Source organism: Tiliqua scincoides, chromosome 6, assembly GCF_035046505.1.
Source record: "Tiliqua scincoides isolate rTilSci1 chromosome 6, rTilSci1.hap2, whole genome shotgun sequence".
Classification (NCBI taxonomy): Eukaryota; Metazoa; Chordata; class Lepidosauria; order Squamata; family Scincidae; genus Tiliqua; species Tiliqua scincoides.
The window spans coordinates 19019821-19038558 of NC_089826.1; the positions used below are offsets into that span (position 1 = coordinate 19019821).

Sequence of the window (18738 nt, forward strand, 5' to 3'; positions counted from 1 at the left end):
CAGTGTTTGTGGGTCAGGACCCACTAGGTGGGTCACGAGCCCATTTCAGGTGGGTCCCCATTCATTTCAATATTTATATTTTCAATATATTAGACTTGAGGCTACCATGGAATGTGGCTGCATTTGGGAAAATGTTATAGACCTGTACTTTTAACAATGATAGTCAATGGGACTTACTCCTGGGTAAGTGTGGGTAGGATTGCAGCCTAGGATTGTTAAAAATTTTCCTGCTTGATGATGTCACTTCTGGTGGGTCCTGACAGATTCTCATTCTAAAAAGTGGGCCTGGTGCTAAATGTGTGAGAACTACTGCACTAGATGACTTGCCACCTCTGGATTGCTGATATTATGACCACATTACCCGTTTTTAGTGCAGTGTTTTTCCTCAGTGGTGGAGAAATCACCAAGTTTGTGTAAACAAAGTTTTGAAATCTACTTTTTTAATGCTGCCAAACATCCTCTCCCCATATATCTACCCAATGAATTGTAACTGGTTTCAAAAATAAAAAAGCTAAAAGAATATTCAGTTAAGGAAAAGAAAACAAATGGAAATAAGATGTTTATGTGTGGGTGAGATTCCAATAAAAATCTCATGTTTGTTCAACATGCCTATTAAGAAAACAAAGCTGCTTTGCAGACTGATCCAATGGCACTTCAGCACCAGTGCTGGCACTGGCTATAGCAGATGTGCCCTAAGGCACATTTGTGCCACTCACAGAGCAAGAGGTGCGAACGGGGAGGCTTTACCTGCCCAGTTAGCATTGCTGCCTGCAGAGCTAATATATGCACCAAGTGGTGTGGGGAGGGCGGAATGGGGGAGGGGGATGGACAGGCCTGGCAGTGGGGTAGGACCAGTGGAGGACTCCTCCACTGAATGCTATCCCCCTTGTTAGACTCAGAAGTAAAATAGCTGACACTTGAAATGACCCACTGAACAGGCTGGGGCTTTACTCAGTATGGGGATGAAATGATTTGCCAACAAGACAATTCATCTAACATTTGCAGAATGGTGAAGTATCATTTGCTACAGCTGTAGCAATCCAGCCTATAGCAAGTTTTGGTGAGCTCCAAAGGGCTGCATCTTTTATTAAATGAGGGTTGTAGCTGAAAAAAAGGCTAACTTCTGTCAATAGTATCTTTTCAAATTCCTTGATAATGGAGTATTTGTAGCTCAGGTTTATGACTCACAGCATCTTCAGCTACTAGGAATCCTATAGTTATCTTAATCATCTCTGATACACACATGAAGCTTCTACATGTGTAACAATTCCCCATTCATTTCAGCGGAGGAATTTAGCCCATGCACAGATTGAACGTACAATATCATTTTTAAAATGAAAGGGAAATGCCCAGAATTCGACAGAATACACTGTAGCTAGGAAAAAAATGTGCAGCCAAGAGCCATCTGTGAAATTTTCCAGTTTTCCTAGAAATCTAATATTTATGAATACTGATCATATGCAGCATTATCAGCTATAGATTCCAAAGTACTTGTATGTAGATAAAGCTTTTGGTAAATAAACTCAGTTCTTGGAATTTTTTTCCTTCTCCCCAGTTTCTGCTATTTGCTTGACAGGTAAGAGCAGCTTATTAGGGGAGAGGGACTATGAGCTCCAAATCTAACCCTCCCCTCCTGCAGTTTAGTTCTTGAAAAAGGCATTGGAAGATTCAGTCTTAGAGCTGTGTGATGCATTAGCTGCAAGTGGCAAGAGAAATACCATATACCAGAACTGGAGGTCTGACCAGCAGTGTACAAAGTGCATGGTGGAGGGGCCTGCAGGCCCTGGGTGCCAAGCTGCAAGGGTATGTGTGAATGACCACTAGCGTATGGGGGGTTAACTGAGGTAGCGTCCCCCCACACCACTGCAGGGGGACATGCAGCACTTTGTCACTTTAAAGCAGAAAATGCTTCAAAGTTAGGCCGACCTGCCTTCCTTCAACTCAGTTTGACTCTCCGCATCCCCAGGAAGCTCTGGTTAGTCCAGCCAACACCCTGCAGCCCCCTTCCTGCCCCGTAAGGGGGCAGAGGCCAGGTCGTTCAGGGTGGGGTGTCGCAACCCACCAGTTTGAAAAGACCTGGGTTATGGTGCCACTGAGCCCTGGGACACTTCGGTTCTATTAAGCCTTCTGCAACAGGTATAGCCACGCCTACCGAGTTATCATCTCAGCTAGAGACACTGTGGTTTGCCAAGCAGCTTCATCAAAACAGTAACCACGCATTCTTACAACTCACACAAAACTTGATTTTATAAAAGACTATCCCTGGTGCTGTCTTCTGCCCCAGCTGTCTGCTGTATTGTATTCAATGTAGTAATCTTTGTGGTACATGACACGCACTGGTTTTAAAAAAGGAATGTAACCGCCACACACCCATTGTAACCACAAGTTTCTCTTTGAGGCAGCCTGTGTTTTTCAACAAGCAGGAAACTTAAAAGTGTAAATAAGGGCAGTTTAGTTTGAAACAAGGTTTATTGACTGGTGTTCAGATTCTGGCACTTAGTGGTACAATAAAATCAGAAATGAGCAGCTGGCAGTTGCTTATTTTTGTAAACAGACCTGGTTTACATACAAGATCAGATGTAGACGAGTGGAAAAGGTTTTCCAAAGCGGATTCTCTTTCCAGCTTGATTCTAACTGCACCCTTTTCTCCAATTCCATGTTACTACGAAGCGCACACTGAATAACTTTGCAGTGCTGCATACATCAGCGGCTGAATTCCTTCTTCAGATGTCTTAAAACTTTAGAACAGTCCTGATGCTACAAATCAGAAGAGAAACTCAAGTGGTTAATTTGGTTTGTACTGCCAAGACATTAGGATATCTACTCATCAAATAAGCAAACAATTACAGGCCTCTGCTGCTTGACAACCTTCCACTTAAGGGACCACTAACTGGTCAAAGCACAACAAAGAAGCTCTTAATGAGGCAGTCAGAACTCCCATAGCCTGCAGCAGAGTGTCTGTTTACACAACAGAGAGGCAGCAATCTATCTCCAGTAGCCTGTACAGCCAGCTAGTTTCTTGCAGGGATTATGTTTACACAAAGGCACTAGATTGGGCTGAATGTTCACTTAACAACCTAGTTGCATAACAACAGGGATTAGAGAATGTATCCCTGTTATGTGACACACACCTGTATAGTAGAGTTGTGAAGCTTGGACAAAGGAAATCTGGGTTCAAATGTGTAATTGCCTTCCATTTGGACTGTGACTATTCCTTCTCCAAATACCTCACAGAATTGTGTGTGTGTGTGTGGGGGGGGGGGAACAGCAAGACATCTATGCTAGCACAAATACTTTCAAGGAATTACAATATCAAAAACAGTTTCATATGTTTTGTGAGAAACACACTTCACTTTGGTATTTTTTTCAAAATCCTGCATTGCCCCCCCATGCCTGTATGTCTATCACAGTAATCTTGCAGTGCAATCCTATGCATGTTTACTCAGAAGTAAACCCCCTATGTTTGATGGGGCTTACTCCCAGCTAGTGTGTATAGGATTTCAGCTGTAAAGACATCATACCAAATTTTGTGAAAGCAAAACGGTCCATAAAAACCTTACCAGCTTTTGGATTTTTTTAAAACACCACTAAGAAGATACAAAAACTTAAGTCAGTACAACATTGACATGTATGCTCTTGACAATAGCAAGTAGAAACACCCACCTCTTGCCAGTATGCATGAGTTCAAAAGCCTCATTAATTTCATCAAAAGGTAGGGTATGAGTCACAAATTCATCCACTTTTATCTTTTTAGACATGTATTCAGTCACCAGTTTGGGGACACTCTCCACACTCTTCCAACCTGATGGAAAAGCGAAACTGTTATTTTCTACTGAATTTATCATCAGGTCAAGGTAGAGGAATTTCTATTTTAGGGTTCACAAAAATAATTTATTCATGTCTGTCCCTCAAAGAGTTCCACCCAGAGAAGTTTTCTATCACAGCAAACCTGAAAGTTATGCCTTACTGAGGATTCTTCAGAACTCCTGCAATCTTTCTTCCTACTATTGGGGGGGGGGGGCTGATACGAAAGGGAAAAGAAAAATTGGGATGTCCCTGCATGTTAGAAGCTTATCATGTTTCAAATTTCATAACTATATGGCAACGCTGGGGTTCCCTGTGCACAGATCTCCCCCACAACTTATAAGTTGTAAAATGCAATAAGTGCAGTAGAAGTGCAGCAGATATAAGGATGGAGAATGTTATTCTCCTTGCAGGACCTAATGCGAGTTAGGATAAAATTACCACTAGAAAAAGCATACTTGGGAAAGTTGTAGATTCTCTTCTGGAGATCTCCCAATGTTGAAGAGCAAATATCAGGAATGCTTAAAATATACAATATCCCCTAATGCAGTATAGGAAGAGACTGCAATGAACATGTCTGTTACTTCTCAACATCTCTGACAAAGTGGGCTGTAGTCTGTGAAAGTTATTGCAAGCCATTTAAAGTACCCCAGGACTCTCTTATTCTTAACAATTGCCAGTTTTTTGTACAGGGATAAAAAGAACAAAACTACTCTTCCCTTTTACTGAGTCATGCAAGATATTTAAAACCAGCATCCCAGAAGAGTTATACCTCCAAAGGCAGTGCCTTTCCAAGTCCGTCCGGTGACCAGCTGGAACGGACGGGTGGCAATCTCTTGACCAGCAGCAGCAACACCAACTATCACGCTGACTCCCCACCCTTTGTGACATGCTTCCAAGGCTGCTCTCTGTAGCAGTGGAAAACAGAAATGAGAGCATGATACAAAAGAAACACTCCAGTAACCAACATGTTAGAAGGAATTATATTAGAAACCATTGGTTGCTACTTCCTTGAAACCAAGTCCCAGATGATTAGATTAATATTAATAGATATGATAGTTAAATATAATACAAGTTAATGTACAGAAATATTCTAACTCCAATTGCCAAAGGCCAGGGTTCAACGACTGAAGATGGCCACTGCCTCCTTTGTGAGCCTCAGAGTCATCTAAGGCTCAAAGCACATATACAGAAATCCACATGGGAATGGGAATTTTCCACAGATTGAGGGCATGTTAGGGTGTTCATGCCTCTGAATATCAAAGCATCTTTTTGCCACCTGATCAGTGCATCTGGATTCTTCCATGTGGGTTTCTGAATGTGTGGTTTCAGTATCCATGAGTGTGGTAGGTGAGACAATTTCCTAGATCCTAGACTGGCTGCTGGCAGAGCCCTTCTGTTTATAGTACTTAGTAGGTATACATAGGGTAAGTCCCACTGCATTCAACTTACTCCTATAAGTGCATATAGGATTGCAGCCAAAATTGCATAGTGGCAGGGTACAAACGAGAGTGAGAAAGGGAACATCTTTGTCTGCTTCTCCGAGAATAGGTGTGGGGAAGTGGTGAAAGGAGCATGCCTTTTTGGGGGCACAATCCTATATTTGCTTCTTTGGAAGCCCAGGATTGGCTATTAGCTTGCTCCTGGGGTGAGCGGGTCAGTCCTGTGAATGTTTACACAAAAAACAAACAGCATGTGAGACTTGCTGTCACTGGCAAGAGAAGAACATTTACTGGCCTCAGAAGAGGAAGCACTCAGAGAAATTCCCATCCCTTTCAGGGGATAAATGCAAAATGCTAAGCACAACTTTTGCCTTGAAGAAAGCCCTGGATTGCAGTGAATGTGTGATTACAAATCCCATGCAAATTTCCCCTCATGGATGTATTTTCCCACAGAGCAGTTCCATGTTTGGTTTGGGCCGAAAGAACCCATTGCAGGAGACCATATTGAGGGTGTACTTTAGTATCCTTGAACAAAGCAGCTACTTGCTACACAGCTATGGAGATTTGCATTATGCTACTGCCATCCTTCCACGACACCCCCCCCCCCCATTTTCAACTTGCAATGGTGGTGCAAAAACTTCCAGATGAGTCACGTGCATGGCAAGTTTTGTGGACCAGTCTCCACAAAGCTAGATTTAAGATAGCAACCACTATGCCTTAGCATGCATGAACTGGGCCTCATCTACAAGTCACTATGTTTCTTTATGGAATGGTGAATTCCATCTACAATAAGTGGAGCCACAATACAGCCCAGCTATTTATTGTTCACCTGGTCATTAATTTGAAGTTAAATTAAAAATTAAAACACCCCAAATTGTGGGTTTGTTGAGACTTATGTCAACCTCTTAATTCTTCAGCTGGAACAACTTCATTAATATCAACCCCTAATATTCTATAAACCAAACTTAACCTATTTTACCAGTATTGGCATGAATACACACTTACCATGACACCAACATTGCCGATACATTCAAATGAGTAGTCTACTCCGCCATCTGTCAATTCAACAAGGGCTTCCTGAATAGGCTTCTTGAAATCCTCAGGGCTGATGCACTCTGTGGCCCCAAATTCATTTGCTTTTGCAAATTTGTCTTTGTTGAGGTCAATACCAATGATCCGAGAGGCACCAGCCACTTTACAGCCCATGATTACTGCGAGCCCAACTCCACCCAAGCCAAAGATGGCACAGGTCGAACCAGGTTCCACCTAAAAGATAAGAAGACTATTAAATCACACTGAGAAGAAAGTTGCTAAAAAGAGGAAAAGTTCATAAACTGAAAGGTTACAGATGGTAGTTTGGAACTAGAGATTGTTAGGACTCTTGAAAAAGGTTTGTTAAACTGAATTAGCCTGTTCTTATTTGCTATCAGTAACACAACGCATAATAGACAGCTACTGACCTTTCTCTTCCTGTCACATCACCTGGCCCCTGGCTCTTAATCATACCTATTATGGTGTCTCCAAACTATGGCCTGGGGGCCACATCTAGTCTGCTACAAGATTTTATCCAGCCCACAGCAACTTGATTTTTTTTTTTGTAAGAGCATTTACTAATGTTTGACATTTTTATTTCAGTATATATCATTTCTCAGTTTAAGCATGGCATTGTTTCCTTGTAATTGTCACATTTCTCTTTTGTTCTGAATCATAACATGCTGATTACAAAAAAGCTCCAAGTAAAACTTATTCATTCATTTAAATTTCATTCATTCATTCATAAAACAGATTTTTTTTTTGCCTGCAAAAATGTGTAAAATATACAATTTGGCCCTCATATTGAAAAGTTCGGAGACTCCTGCTATACACAAATGTTATTGGAGCAGGGAAAAAAAGTGAGTGAACAGAAGAGAGGTAAACCTCCTCATCAACTAGCTGAGAAACCTGAGAGCACAGCCTGCACCTTAATGCAGTCTATGTAGGATATCGATGAGCTACATCCTTCCGTCAATCTGCACAGCAAAGACAGTTAGAAACAATGACATAATGGGGTGATCAGGCAGCACATGTTCCCAAAAGAACTCTGTATCGCTGAATCCCTTTCCACCCCAAAAATGGGCATATGCAAGACACTATGCAAGTAGGTCTGGGACTAAACTGAGGAAGAGACTGGGGAAGAACCACAGAAAACACACAAATGCATCTTTCCCCATTCTTGCAGTATCAAAAAAAAGCTGATGGGGGGAGATTTTGGCTGTTTGCCCATTCAAAATTGTCTCCTCCCAATATGGAAAAATACGTATGAGCAGACAAATGATCATAAAGGAAAACAGTGAGCAGTACCTCTTTCCTGCTTTTGTTTGCAGCCTTCAAGAAAGCTTTACTGCATGTACAGGTTGAGTCTCGGTTCCCTTAACCCACATGGATGCCAAATGGATGCTTGAGTTCCCTTAACCCACATGGATGCCAAAAATTGCATTAAAGGAAATCCATTTAAAAAACCAATGTGCTCACTGATTTAAAAACAGCCTTGCTGACCTTTGTAATGCAGGACAAAGGCATCAGGCAGGCAATCAATCATTCTCTTTGGAGACACTTAGAAAGGCTTCACACATGCAGGGATAGAATGCAAAGAGGAGGTGATAATCACTTTGCATTCTTTCACATGTTGGGGGAAGGGAGGGTCACTTGCCTCTGACTAAAGCTGTTCTAAGTGCCTGAAGAGAGAATGATTGATGGATTGTCTGCTGGCTGCCCTCTCTCACATTAAGGAGGCTAAACTACTTTTCCCCCTTAATTTAAAGGGCCCTTCTCATTGCGTTGAGATAAAACCACAGGTGAAAAATCCGTGGATATTTAGGTTATACCTGTAGTGTGTCATTTGGTGGTTAAGGTATAAGGGGTAAAAAAAAAAGAGAATGGGCTCCACCTTACAGTTTCAGCCACCAGGTTGCAGGCTCAGTGTTCATGAGAGAAAGAAATGTCAGCAGGAAGTCAAGCACCTTACCTTTGCAGTGTTGATGGCTGCACCGTAGCCTGTAGAAACGCCACAACCCAGCAGGCAGATTTTGTCCAAGGGAGCTGAGGCATCTACTTTAGCCACAGAAATGTCTGCAACGACTGTGTACTCTGAGAAAGTGCTCGTCCCCATGAAGTGGAGAACCTGCTTCCCTTTGCATGTGAACCTGCTGGTGCCATCTGGCATCAGTCCTTTTCCTTGGCTGACTCTTTAGAAGAAAACCAAAACAGTCATAATTATGCCAGGCACATTTATTTAGATATCACATAAAGTCAGAGCTACACAAAAGATTTTCTGGCACCTTGGAGTTACCGAGTTGGTGAATGTGCCAGAAAGTTAAGAATGTTAAGCATACACAGCATACTTGTGTTTGCTTATGGGCAACTTTATCTGGCATGAGCTGCTCGCACTGTCCATCACAGACAGGGCAAATGTTGGTCCCTAGTTTGGAAAAATCCAGAATATGGCTGTGAGTAGGGAAAAAGGAATGTTGGGCTTGATGCTAAGTCCCTTTCTGAATAATTGACAGGAGAGCAGACAGTAGTTAACTCCCCCTAACTCTATAGGTTGAGCCAACCAAGCTTCCTTCTCCGTCTCAAAAGAAGCTCTTGAAGTAAATTACATCTGCAAGAAAAACTATGAAGGAAAACACCCACCACCTACCAAAAGGCAAACTCAACTGAACTAAATACAAATAGAAGGATGAAGGGAGAAACTCAACCTGCAGGGACCGTGGAAGCCCCTGACCTGAACCTCAAAGAGGAATGGCACAACCATGAGTCTAACATCACACACACTTCTCCAAATTACTGATTAGAAGCAAACCTCAAGTCCAAAGTTATTTTCTTGTCCAGTGATAGACAAGCAGTCAGACAAGAAACAGCTATACCACATCCTTTAAAAGGCACCAGTGGGTCACTGAGGGGGACTGATATACAAAGGGCTCAGGAAAGCTACATTTTGCCCCAAGTGACTGGTGTGTGCTGCTGGCTATATGGACCCCTGGCCATTGGGTACACCAAGCGTTCTTGCCCTGTACAAGAAAGTAAGTGGGGGAGCATACCTACCTTATTTTCTGGCAGAGATTAGTCTTCGGGTTTAAGCAAAACTTACACTCTCCACATTGTGGGATATATAAAGGGATAACTGTGTCTCCTGAAAAACACAAACAGTTGCTTTCTATGGCTAACTGGTCAAAGCAGAGCACGTTACACTAAGATGCACAGAGAGCAACAAAATATTAACAAAGTAACTGATGCAGTGACATCACTGTGCTCTACACTAGGATGCAACAAATAAAAAGCAAAGACACACATGTGGGTGCAGGGATAGCACACTGTTAGCAGCTCCTGAGTCTTTTGGTAGTTGTATTTCAGAAAGAACAGCTCTTCCCAGCATGGCAAGAATGTGAAAAGCTGCACCTCCTGAAGCTCAGCTGGGACTCTTGTGGTTCTTTCCTTCTCTAGTGGTTTCAGCTAATAATGCTGGCCTGCAAGACTATTACCGGGCTGTTATAAGAATGACAGAGACTTGTGTGGTGCTTTACATTCTTAAGTGTGCTGTATAAATGCCAAACCATATTATGTACTCCGTACGGTGGTGTAGCTGGAGGGGGGGGCAGAGCCGTATGGCTCCGTCCCCCCCCCCCACTGGGAATGGCTCTGAAGGAAGGGACCGCTTGCCCACCTTGCTGAGGCTTCCCCCCCCCGACTGGCAGCTCCGACCCCCCTCCAGCTACGCCACCAACTTCCTACAAGATTAGGATAATCTCTTGATACTGCATTAGGTGTCTGTGTGATTATTCCTCTTCCAGATGACCCTTCAAGCACTCACAAAGGAGAGCTAGACTGCTAAAGTACATAGCCACTGTCCAGTTGCCGATCTGTGGGCCTAATTCCACCATGTGCCTTATGGGAAATTGCCTGACTATTCTGATGTGGAAGATGGCTCTTCAGGTGATTATTGCACAGCATTGTCTCTGAGGTTACATGACAAAGGCATGATGTCACCCAAACACGAGAGAGTACATTGCTGATGGCTTTTCACCTGGGAAACACAGAACACCCTAATTCCATGTTTGCTAAAAGACCTTCCATACAAACACAAACTGGGCAGATGTGACTCAAGAAAACATTGCAGCTGCCAGTCACTGAACTATTCAGAAATATAACGCTACCCATTCCTGGACGCCCCTGTGGATACCAAAACCCTTGGATACAGGTGGGGCCATCAGAGGATGTGACCCAGATGTGACCAGAGCACCTCCCAGTTGCATCTGGAGGTGTTCCAAGGCCTGTGGAGGCCAAGTGCAGCCTCTCCGGGCCTCAGAAAGCCCCCCAGAGGTGTTCAAAACCTGAAGTGCCTTTCTGTCGCCTCCATGGGGGGTTTTCTGAGGTCTGTAGAGGACGCAATCAGAAGTAGCTTCCAGTCACGTCCAGGAGTTCAGATGAGGCACTCCAGCATGGGTCTGGCACCCGTTGCTGAGTCAAATCTATGGGTGTTGAACCCGCAAATAAAGAGGCGCCACCTGTACTGCAGTTTCAGAAGATCTGAAACTGCTGGCAGGCCTCCTTTCCCCTGCCCATTTCTCTCTGACAAGAAGAAGAGTGAAAAGTATTCACAACTCCATTTCAGTATAGGACTTATGGATACGAGTATGGACTCTGCAAGGAAACTGTGGGTCCAACTACTCCGTGGCAGACATTTAGAACCACTTTCAACAATCTCAGTTTACATCAAATAAGGTAGCCACTGAAACCAAGACACACTTGACATGAAATAGAATCTTCCTACCTGGTTTAAATTTAGTCACCCCTTCCCCGACACTCTCCACAATCCCCGCTCCTTCATGACCGAGGATGACAGGGAACAAACCTTCAGGGTCAGCCCCACTCAATGTGTAGGCATCCGTGTGACACACTGCAGTGGCAATGATCTATGAAGACAATAATAACCACCTGAATGAACTCAGAGGGGATTTAAGATGGCACTTCTGGACATTTCATTAACATGTTTGGACTTCAGAGCTGGCTAAGGGCATGAGCTGGAAGTCTCTGGTTCAAGTCTCTCTTCAAGCAATGGAATTCCTAGGTGGCCATAGGTAAGCTGCTACCTTTCGTCCATTGCAGCCCATCTGCAATGTAATGATACGAGCACTGGGTTGTGTGACAAATTGTTGCAAGAATCATTGAGGTAATGTGTGTGAAACACACAGAACACGCTAGACTAAACTTTTTAATCAGTTTGCTAAAGAGAAGGACCATGAAGAATACACTACTCATTAGAAGCTTGCAACAGTCTTGCTATTTCTAAATTTAGCATCAAAGAAGAATAATCCCAATCAATTTTCTCAGCATGCCCTCATCTGAATTAGAACTAAAATCCTTAGAAATAATATTTTTAAAAGATTTTTTTTTTGTTTTATGAAAAACTCACCACTATGTATAAATAAGCAATAACAATGATTTGATTACCTTGATACGAACTTCATGAGCTTTTGGAGGTGCCACTTCTACCTCCTCAATGGAGAGTGGCTTACCTGCCTCCCAGGCAACAGCTGCCTTACATCTGATAACCTAAATCAGAAAGAAAGAGTTCCATTATTGCACACTAAGCTCATATAACTGCATTTTTGTTCGCTGAAGTTCACAGTTATTTGATCCTGGAAACAATCTCAGGTTTCAAAATAACAGCTGAAGCCTACCCACAGCAGAAACCACAGAGGAGCAACTTTCAACCAGTGTGCCATGGAAGGTCCATAATTGTGCCAGGAGAGTTTGGAGCACAGCGATTAAAAATCACTGAAAAACTCTTCAGGTTCTGTGGCTCTATTTCTAGGCAGAGCTGGCAAAGGAAGAGGGACAGACAGTTCATTACTACAGACAGTTGCCCTACAAACAGGGCAGCAAGGGTCTTCTAGAAGTGCTATCACAAGACGTAAAGACCATAGATGTCAATTTAATTTTGCCTTGAAAAGAAAAACACTGAAACCCCTGATTTAGAGAAATCCAGTCAGAACGGGAAGGCTCACAATGGACTTTCTGGTTATGAAGCTTATGCAGACATTTGGGGGGGGGGGAATGGTGATGGACACAGCCTTTCATTTATCTGGATTTATCACTTGAAAATTTAACCCAATACCCACAGCTATCACCTTGGACAACATTACTCATCAGTACGGAATGAAAGTCCCCATTGTTGCTCCCTACCAAGCACTGGTATTCTGCCACCATGACTAATAGCCAGTGACAGAACATTCCTCCATGAATTTGTCTCTTTTAAAGCTGTTTAAGTGAGTGGCATCACCACATCCCACAGCAGCAAGCACTACAGCATCATAAACCATGTACTGTATGTAGAACTACTTTCTCCAATCTGTCCTGAATCAATTTCATTGGTTGCCCACATTATTATGGGAGGGGAAGAAACACTTTTCACTATCCATGTTCTCCACCACATGCTAAGTGAATTGTACAACATATGTCAGATATTCCCCAATGGCAACAACTTACTGGGCAAACATGATCAAAACCAAAATTAAACCACTGCTGTCCAGTGTTGCATCTACACAGCAGGGAACAAAGGTGTATAGGTATGGGCCGGGCAAAAATATAAACAAGGACTTAAGGGCACATTGCAATCCTTTGTAAAAGGTACATTGCAATCCTGTGTAAAATACTGAAGGACAAACTTCCCCCCCCCCAAGCCAACCATGTTGCTGAGTGCTAAGATGAAATATTTGGCTATGCCGCACTTTGTCCTAATTGACTAGTTATGTAGAAGTGCAAGAAAGGAAGCAGAAAATGAACAGCAGAAAAGGAAGCAGTTCATTCAGATGGTCTTTTATTCAGTAGGAACATTCGCGCCAGAGATGCATTATATATATTTAAGACACTAAGTTGTATTTGTAATAATACAAAACATAAGAACGTTTTTAAAAATTAATGTAAAAACAATGTGGGGAAAAGGAAATATTTGCAAGAAAAAGCTCACCATCCCTAAACTGTTCCATTTCTCAGGGTACAAGGTTCAAGGAAATCTGACGCCAAGTAAAATATTGACAGTTTGCAATTTTGTTCACCTTTTGTTCACCTTTATTTTGTTAAATAAACTGGTGTCCAAGGGAACTGGTGCAAGTGAACTGTGAACATACTATGGATAAAAGGAGTTTGAAAACAGATTAAAAAGAAACATTTTACAAGAGGTATGCCGTGCGGAATTGGACTTCCTGAATGTCATGTTTCAGCTTCAGCACAAAGCGTATGCTGGTTTTAAAACTTATGCAAGTTGAATGCTGTTTTCAAGCTATTTAATGCTACTTTTCAAGTAAATGAGGACACTTCACAAAGTGTCCTTATTCACCTGAAACACAGCTTCACAGATTACCTTCTGTTGTTCATAGATAGGAGATGGTGATCTGTGAATATAAACTACAAAAATTGTTCTCCTCAAATCAGAATAAGCTGAAGTGCTGATTTGAAAACTTCCAGCAAGGTTGAACATCTTGCCACAGGGCAGCCTCTACATCAGGGGTCTCCAAATCCCGGCTGGGGGGGCCAGATGCTGTCCACAGCAAGCCTCTTTCCGGCTCGTGGCCAACCTCTTGTCCCCTGAAAGCCTCTGGCCCACTCAACTGAACAAGACCAGAACTGTGCTCTGATTGTGTCTGGAGAGTGTTCCGAGGGCCAGAGAGGTTGAATGAATGAGTCCATTCATTCATTTATTCATTCATCTAAGTTCCATCTCTAATTCATTTATTTAAATTTTATATTTAAATTTTTTTTCCAGCCCTCCATACCACGCCAGATATTTGATGCGGCCCTCTGGCCAAAAAGTTTGGAGACCCCTGCTCTACATGGACAGTTACTTCAAGGAAGCACCACACAGCTGTTTGAAATTGGGCTCTTGAATTTATATTCACATGTTTCACAAAAGGTACCACTTAGGACAGTTGAATATTTGACTGATTTACAAGCGCAGAGTTCACAAAGGCCTTTTTTATTTTTTGCCCAAAAGTGACTTTTCCACCTGCATATAGTTCTACCTGCAAATAACTTCCAGCTTGACAAATGGTCACAGGCTCACTTCCATTCAGTCACTAGAAGATTATGCTAAGATAGTGCTCAATGCATGTTATTCCTTCTACCAAGAATAGTGATGAATTCCCAAGACTACTTTGGCAGAATCCTTAAAAAAAAAAAAAAAAACCATGCCAGTTTTGCTTTGCTTTTCTACCTGCAGCAAAAGTGCAAGTTGCAAACTACTTTTAGGAACTGAAGCTGCCAATGTGATCAGCAGCGACCACACAAGAAATCGAAAGATATATTTACACCACAGGCATGCCATGTGTGCATTTAATCTTTGTTAGGATTGGAACGGGGGGGGGGGGGAGAGAATGACCTAGAAGTGGTCACATGAATACAACAGAAAGGACCTAGTAACTAGGGCAAGCAGTGGTGGTGCCAGGAGAGGTGGATCCACGAGGGGAGGCGCTTCTGTTCTCCTCTACACACACAATGCATTCATCCAAGGCTGAGCCGCAATTGCCAGCTCCATCTTCTCCTCCTCCCACCCCCCAAGGGGTCCACAGCAATACAGGCTGCAAAAAGAAAGCCTGCCTCTTCGCTCAGATCAACATCACCGAAACATAATAAACTGCACAGGCTGTTGTCTGGCTGCACAGCAATGTGCTTGGAAAAAAACAGTGCTTAAGGAGCCCACCTCCTCCCCCGCCTGTTTTGAACGACAAAGCTCAGCTTGTGATGACGTGAACAAACTGAAACAAGAGTGCTTCTGAGCTTAGACAGAGTGTGTTTCTATCAAGAACAAAGGGAGGCCCCAAATCTGAAATTAGAAACTCTTCCATCTCAGAAGAAGGCATTCTTTCGGGACCTTTGATGGCCTATGGCAGTGTTTGTCAATGCTTGCCCTCCACCATACCACTTCACATGGTCCACCTATCTGAAGTACCACCAAGAGTAACTGGCCAGTTACTTTGGGTTGGGATGCCAGATGCGATGTGGCAAACACCAGGAAGAGGCTCGGGGTGGAAGGGAAGGCTTTTCCGAGCATGGACTTGTCGTGTCGCGTTCCTGGTCTCGACAGATGGTCCGGGGTACCACCAGACAGCACCTCAACTGCCACTGGAGGTACCTCTACCACTGGTCGAGAAACACTGGCCCAAGGCACTGCACTGCACAGGAATGGAGCATGCGTGGCCTCTAAGCCTGGCTTCACCTCCGATTACTTTTACCTGCATGCACACTGACCTGGGAGTAAGCCCCCCCCCCGAACTCCGTGGAGCTTACTCCCGAGTAAGCACGCCCAGGCCGGCGCTGCAGGAGAACGCAGCAGCCACACGCGTTGCTGCCTTGCCCCGCGCCCCTGGTGTGGCTGCCTCTCGCCCGGCCCCGGGGCGGCCCCGACTCTTACCCCGCTGGCCATCTGCTCCGCTGCTCGCCCGCCCTCCGGAGCGCCGCTGTAGCCAACCGAGGAGCCCCGGGGACGGTCAGGGCATGCGCTGCGCTGCGCCTCCGAGGCACCTCCCAAGGGGTCGGGCGAGGCAGGAATGATGCGTGCGCTGCTGCCCGTGTCGGGGCGGGAGGAGCCTGCAAGGAGTTCTCAGAGGAGCAGCTTCTGGGGCGTCCTCCGCGGGGTTCCTGGCCCCATCCTGCGTGATCCTGGTTCATCGCAGAAGTCATCACATGTCCAAGTCAGCCAGCGATGGGAGAAGCCTGTGGTCTTCTCCTGGCCACCCATTTGCTGCAATCCTGTAGCTACGCTCACCTGGGAGTAAGACGCACTGACTACAGGGAGACTTACTTCTGAGTGGACAGGCCTAAGCTTGGGCTCTCAGCCACCTCCTCCTCTCATAACGTCTTGCAACCTCCTTGTCTCACTCAGCGTGGCCAGATCCAATGGAGGTCAGAGTGCCTACACCTTTAACCCAGCCATTTTCAACCACTGTGACTTGGCACACTGGTGTGCCATGGGAGTTTGGGGAGTGTCATTTATTAGTATGGCAATTGGGGGATTTGAGCCCCCTACCAGCAGCATGGTGTGCCTTGACAGTGGTCAAAAAACTGATGGTGTGCCTTGACAATTTTAGCATCTTATCAGTGTGCCATGAGATGAAAAAAGTTGAAAATCCCTGCTTTAACCATTGTATAGAAGAGGGGATTTAGCAGGTGCAGCTCTTTAAACCCTTCCATGTTGAGCGGCACCTGCCAAAATCCCCTCTTCTATACAATGGTTAAAGGTATAGGGTCCAATCCTATCCAAATTTCCAGAACTGGTGCAACCACAACAGATCTCTAAGGGAACAAGTCTTCCCATACCTTGAGAAGGTCTCTGTGACTGCCTCCCCACCATAGGATGCACTGCATGCCCCATTGGCAGTTTCCGGCACTGGAAAGTTGGATGGGATTGGGCCCATAGGCACTCTGTCCTCCATTGGATCTGGTCACCCTGATCTCACTTGAAGAACTGGCTCTGTTGAGTTGCAGGAAGCGTAGCAGTTATGTAGAGCAGTGTTTCTCAATGCTTGTCCTCTGCTATGCCACTTGACATGGTCCACATATTTGAAGTGCCACCAGAAGTAACTGGCAATGACATCATTGCCATTTACTTCTGGGTTGGGAGGCCAGAATCCACACAATAAACACCAGTAAGAAGCTCAGGGTGTGTGGGACTGCTTTTTCAAGTGCAGAAAGGCATACTTTGGAGCCCTGCCCACCAATCCAAGCCTCCTACCACTGTTTTGTTGCTTTCCTAGTCTCACAGCTGGGTGGCAGGTGTCCAGGGGTCCTGTGAGTACCACCAGGCACCACCTCAAGTACCACTGGTGTTACCTGTACCACCGATTGAGAAACACTGATGTAGAGGGGTAGTAACTCAAGGGTATAGCACACATCTTGTATGCAAAACTTTGCATCCCTAGTATCTTCAGATGGAACAGCTGTGGTCTTCAACTTTTTTCATGCCATGATCCCAATAAATGAAAAAATAAATAATGAGACAGGGATCTACCATTGATCCCACCCCCTCCCAGGACCCTATCTGCCCACCCCTGCCCCCATCATCGCCACAATGCCCTCCCAGCACTGTTCACTGTAACCAAATATTCTTATTAGAGAAAGCAGAAAAGGTTGCCATGAAGCCTGGCACTAGTGAAAGCTGTTTTGGCACAATTGCTAAGAACCTGAGCTGGATTGGAACACAACCTACTGGTACTTGAAGGGGTACACCAGATGCTTCACCCTTTACCTGGTGGTGTTTTCATCCAGTGGTCTTCAATCTTTTACATTCCCATAAGTTGCCACAACCCCACAACTGAGGGTTCACAACCCCATTGGGTCCTGATGCCAAGGCTGAAGAACACTGCTATATAGCAAACTCAAACAGTGATGGGACAACCAAATTGTCTTCTCTGGTTCTAGCCATTTGCAGCTGAGTCTGTGAGCCTCCTCCTCTTATAACGTTTTGCATCCTACAGAAGTATTTGTCGCACTTGAAGAACTGTGGTTCTCTTGAGTTGCAGGAAGCATAGCAGTTATGTAGAAGGGTTGTGACTCAGTGGTAGAATATATGTTTTGCATGCAGAAGTTCCCTGCCTGTTTGGTCCCTAGCATCTCCAGGTAGAACAGAGTAAGATTCCTGGCTGAAACTCTGGAGAGCTGATCCTGATCAGCATAGTAGACAGTGCAGACCTAGATTGTCTGACAGCCCAATCCTATCTAAACTCCCTTGTGCTGATTTAGTGGAGTCAGCATGATTGTGCTGTACCCCACAGGGGAATTTAGCAATCTGGAGGTCACCTCAAGGTAACAAAATGTCCCCTTTCTCTGGGGAAAGCCCAAGCTGCTGCAACAGGTCTATGTGGATCTGTGGCTGCTAATTCACCTGCGTAAATCCAAGTGGATCCATGTCAGCGGATTTGGCCCAGGAAGGGGAATAGGATATTGTGCATGCCAGCATGCCAATCCTGCCCCCTCCCAAGTCCGATCTGCTTGCCTCGCCCCCATTGCCGCCTTTTCCCACCCTGTTAAACCCCCTCCCTCTGCCCCTCCCCCTCCTCCTGCCCCTCCTCTGTCCAGTGCAGAACTTACCTTGTATCTGTATAAAAAATGAATGGAGGGGAGGGTAAGTGAACAGTAGGTGGCACTATAATATTTTGAATAAATTGTATTTCCAGCACAACAGGGCTGACATTTTTGTTTCTATCTTCAGGAAATCTTTTCCATATTATGTTGCCTCCTTAGGAAACACTACAACTGCCACGGATCCTCTGCATATTGGAAAATATTGTGGGGCACTTTTAGGGTGTCCATAGTACACATGGGGTATTGGCTAGACTTATTGGCCTCAGCAGGGCTGGCCCGTTCATAAGGCAACTGAAGCAGTCACCTCATTGGTAGGGTAGGGAACACCCATCTCTGACCTCCTACTTGCCTCCTCTGCTTCTCCTTCTCCTGCCAG

The 18738-nt window shown here is 44.6% G+C and overlaps 1 protein-coding gene across 1 annotated transcript; it reads right to left on the bottom strand.

Moving 5' to 3' along the window:
- Window positions 1-2450: 2450 nt before the first annotated feature.
- On the bottom strand, window positions 2451-15794 carry LOC136656032 (alcohol dehydrogenase class-3). Its single transcript, XM_066632855.1, has 9 exons — window positions 15694-15794; window positions 11736-11837; window positions 11056-11197; window positions 9330-9417; window positions 8251-8470; window positions 6252-6512; window positions 4577-4712; window positions 3664-3802; window positions 2451-2757 (listed from the first exon to the last, which is right to left on the bottom strand). Exons 1-9 carry the CDS (start codon window positions 15703-15705, stop codon window positions 2733-2735), a joined length of 1125 nt encoding a protein of 374 aa, XP_066488952.1. The 5' UTR covers window positions 15706-15794; the 3' UTR covers window positions 2451-2732.
- Between the last annotated feature and the right edge of the window lie 2944 nt (window positions 15795-18738).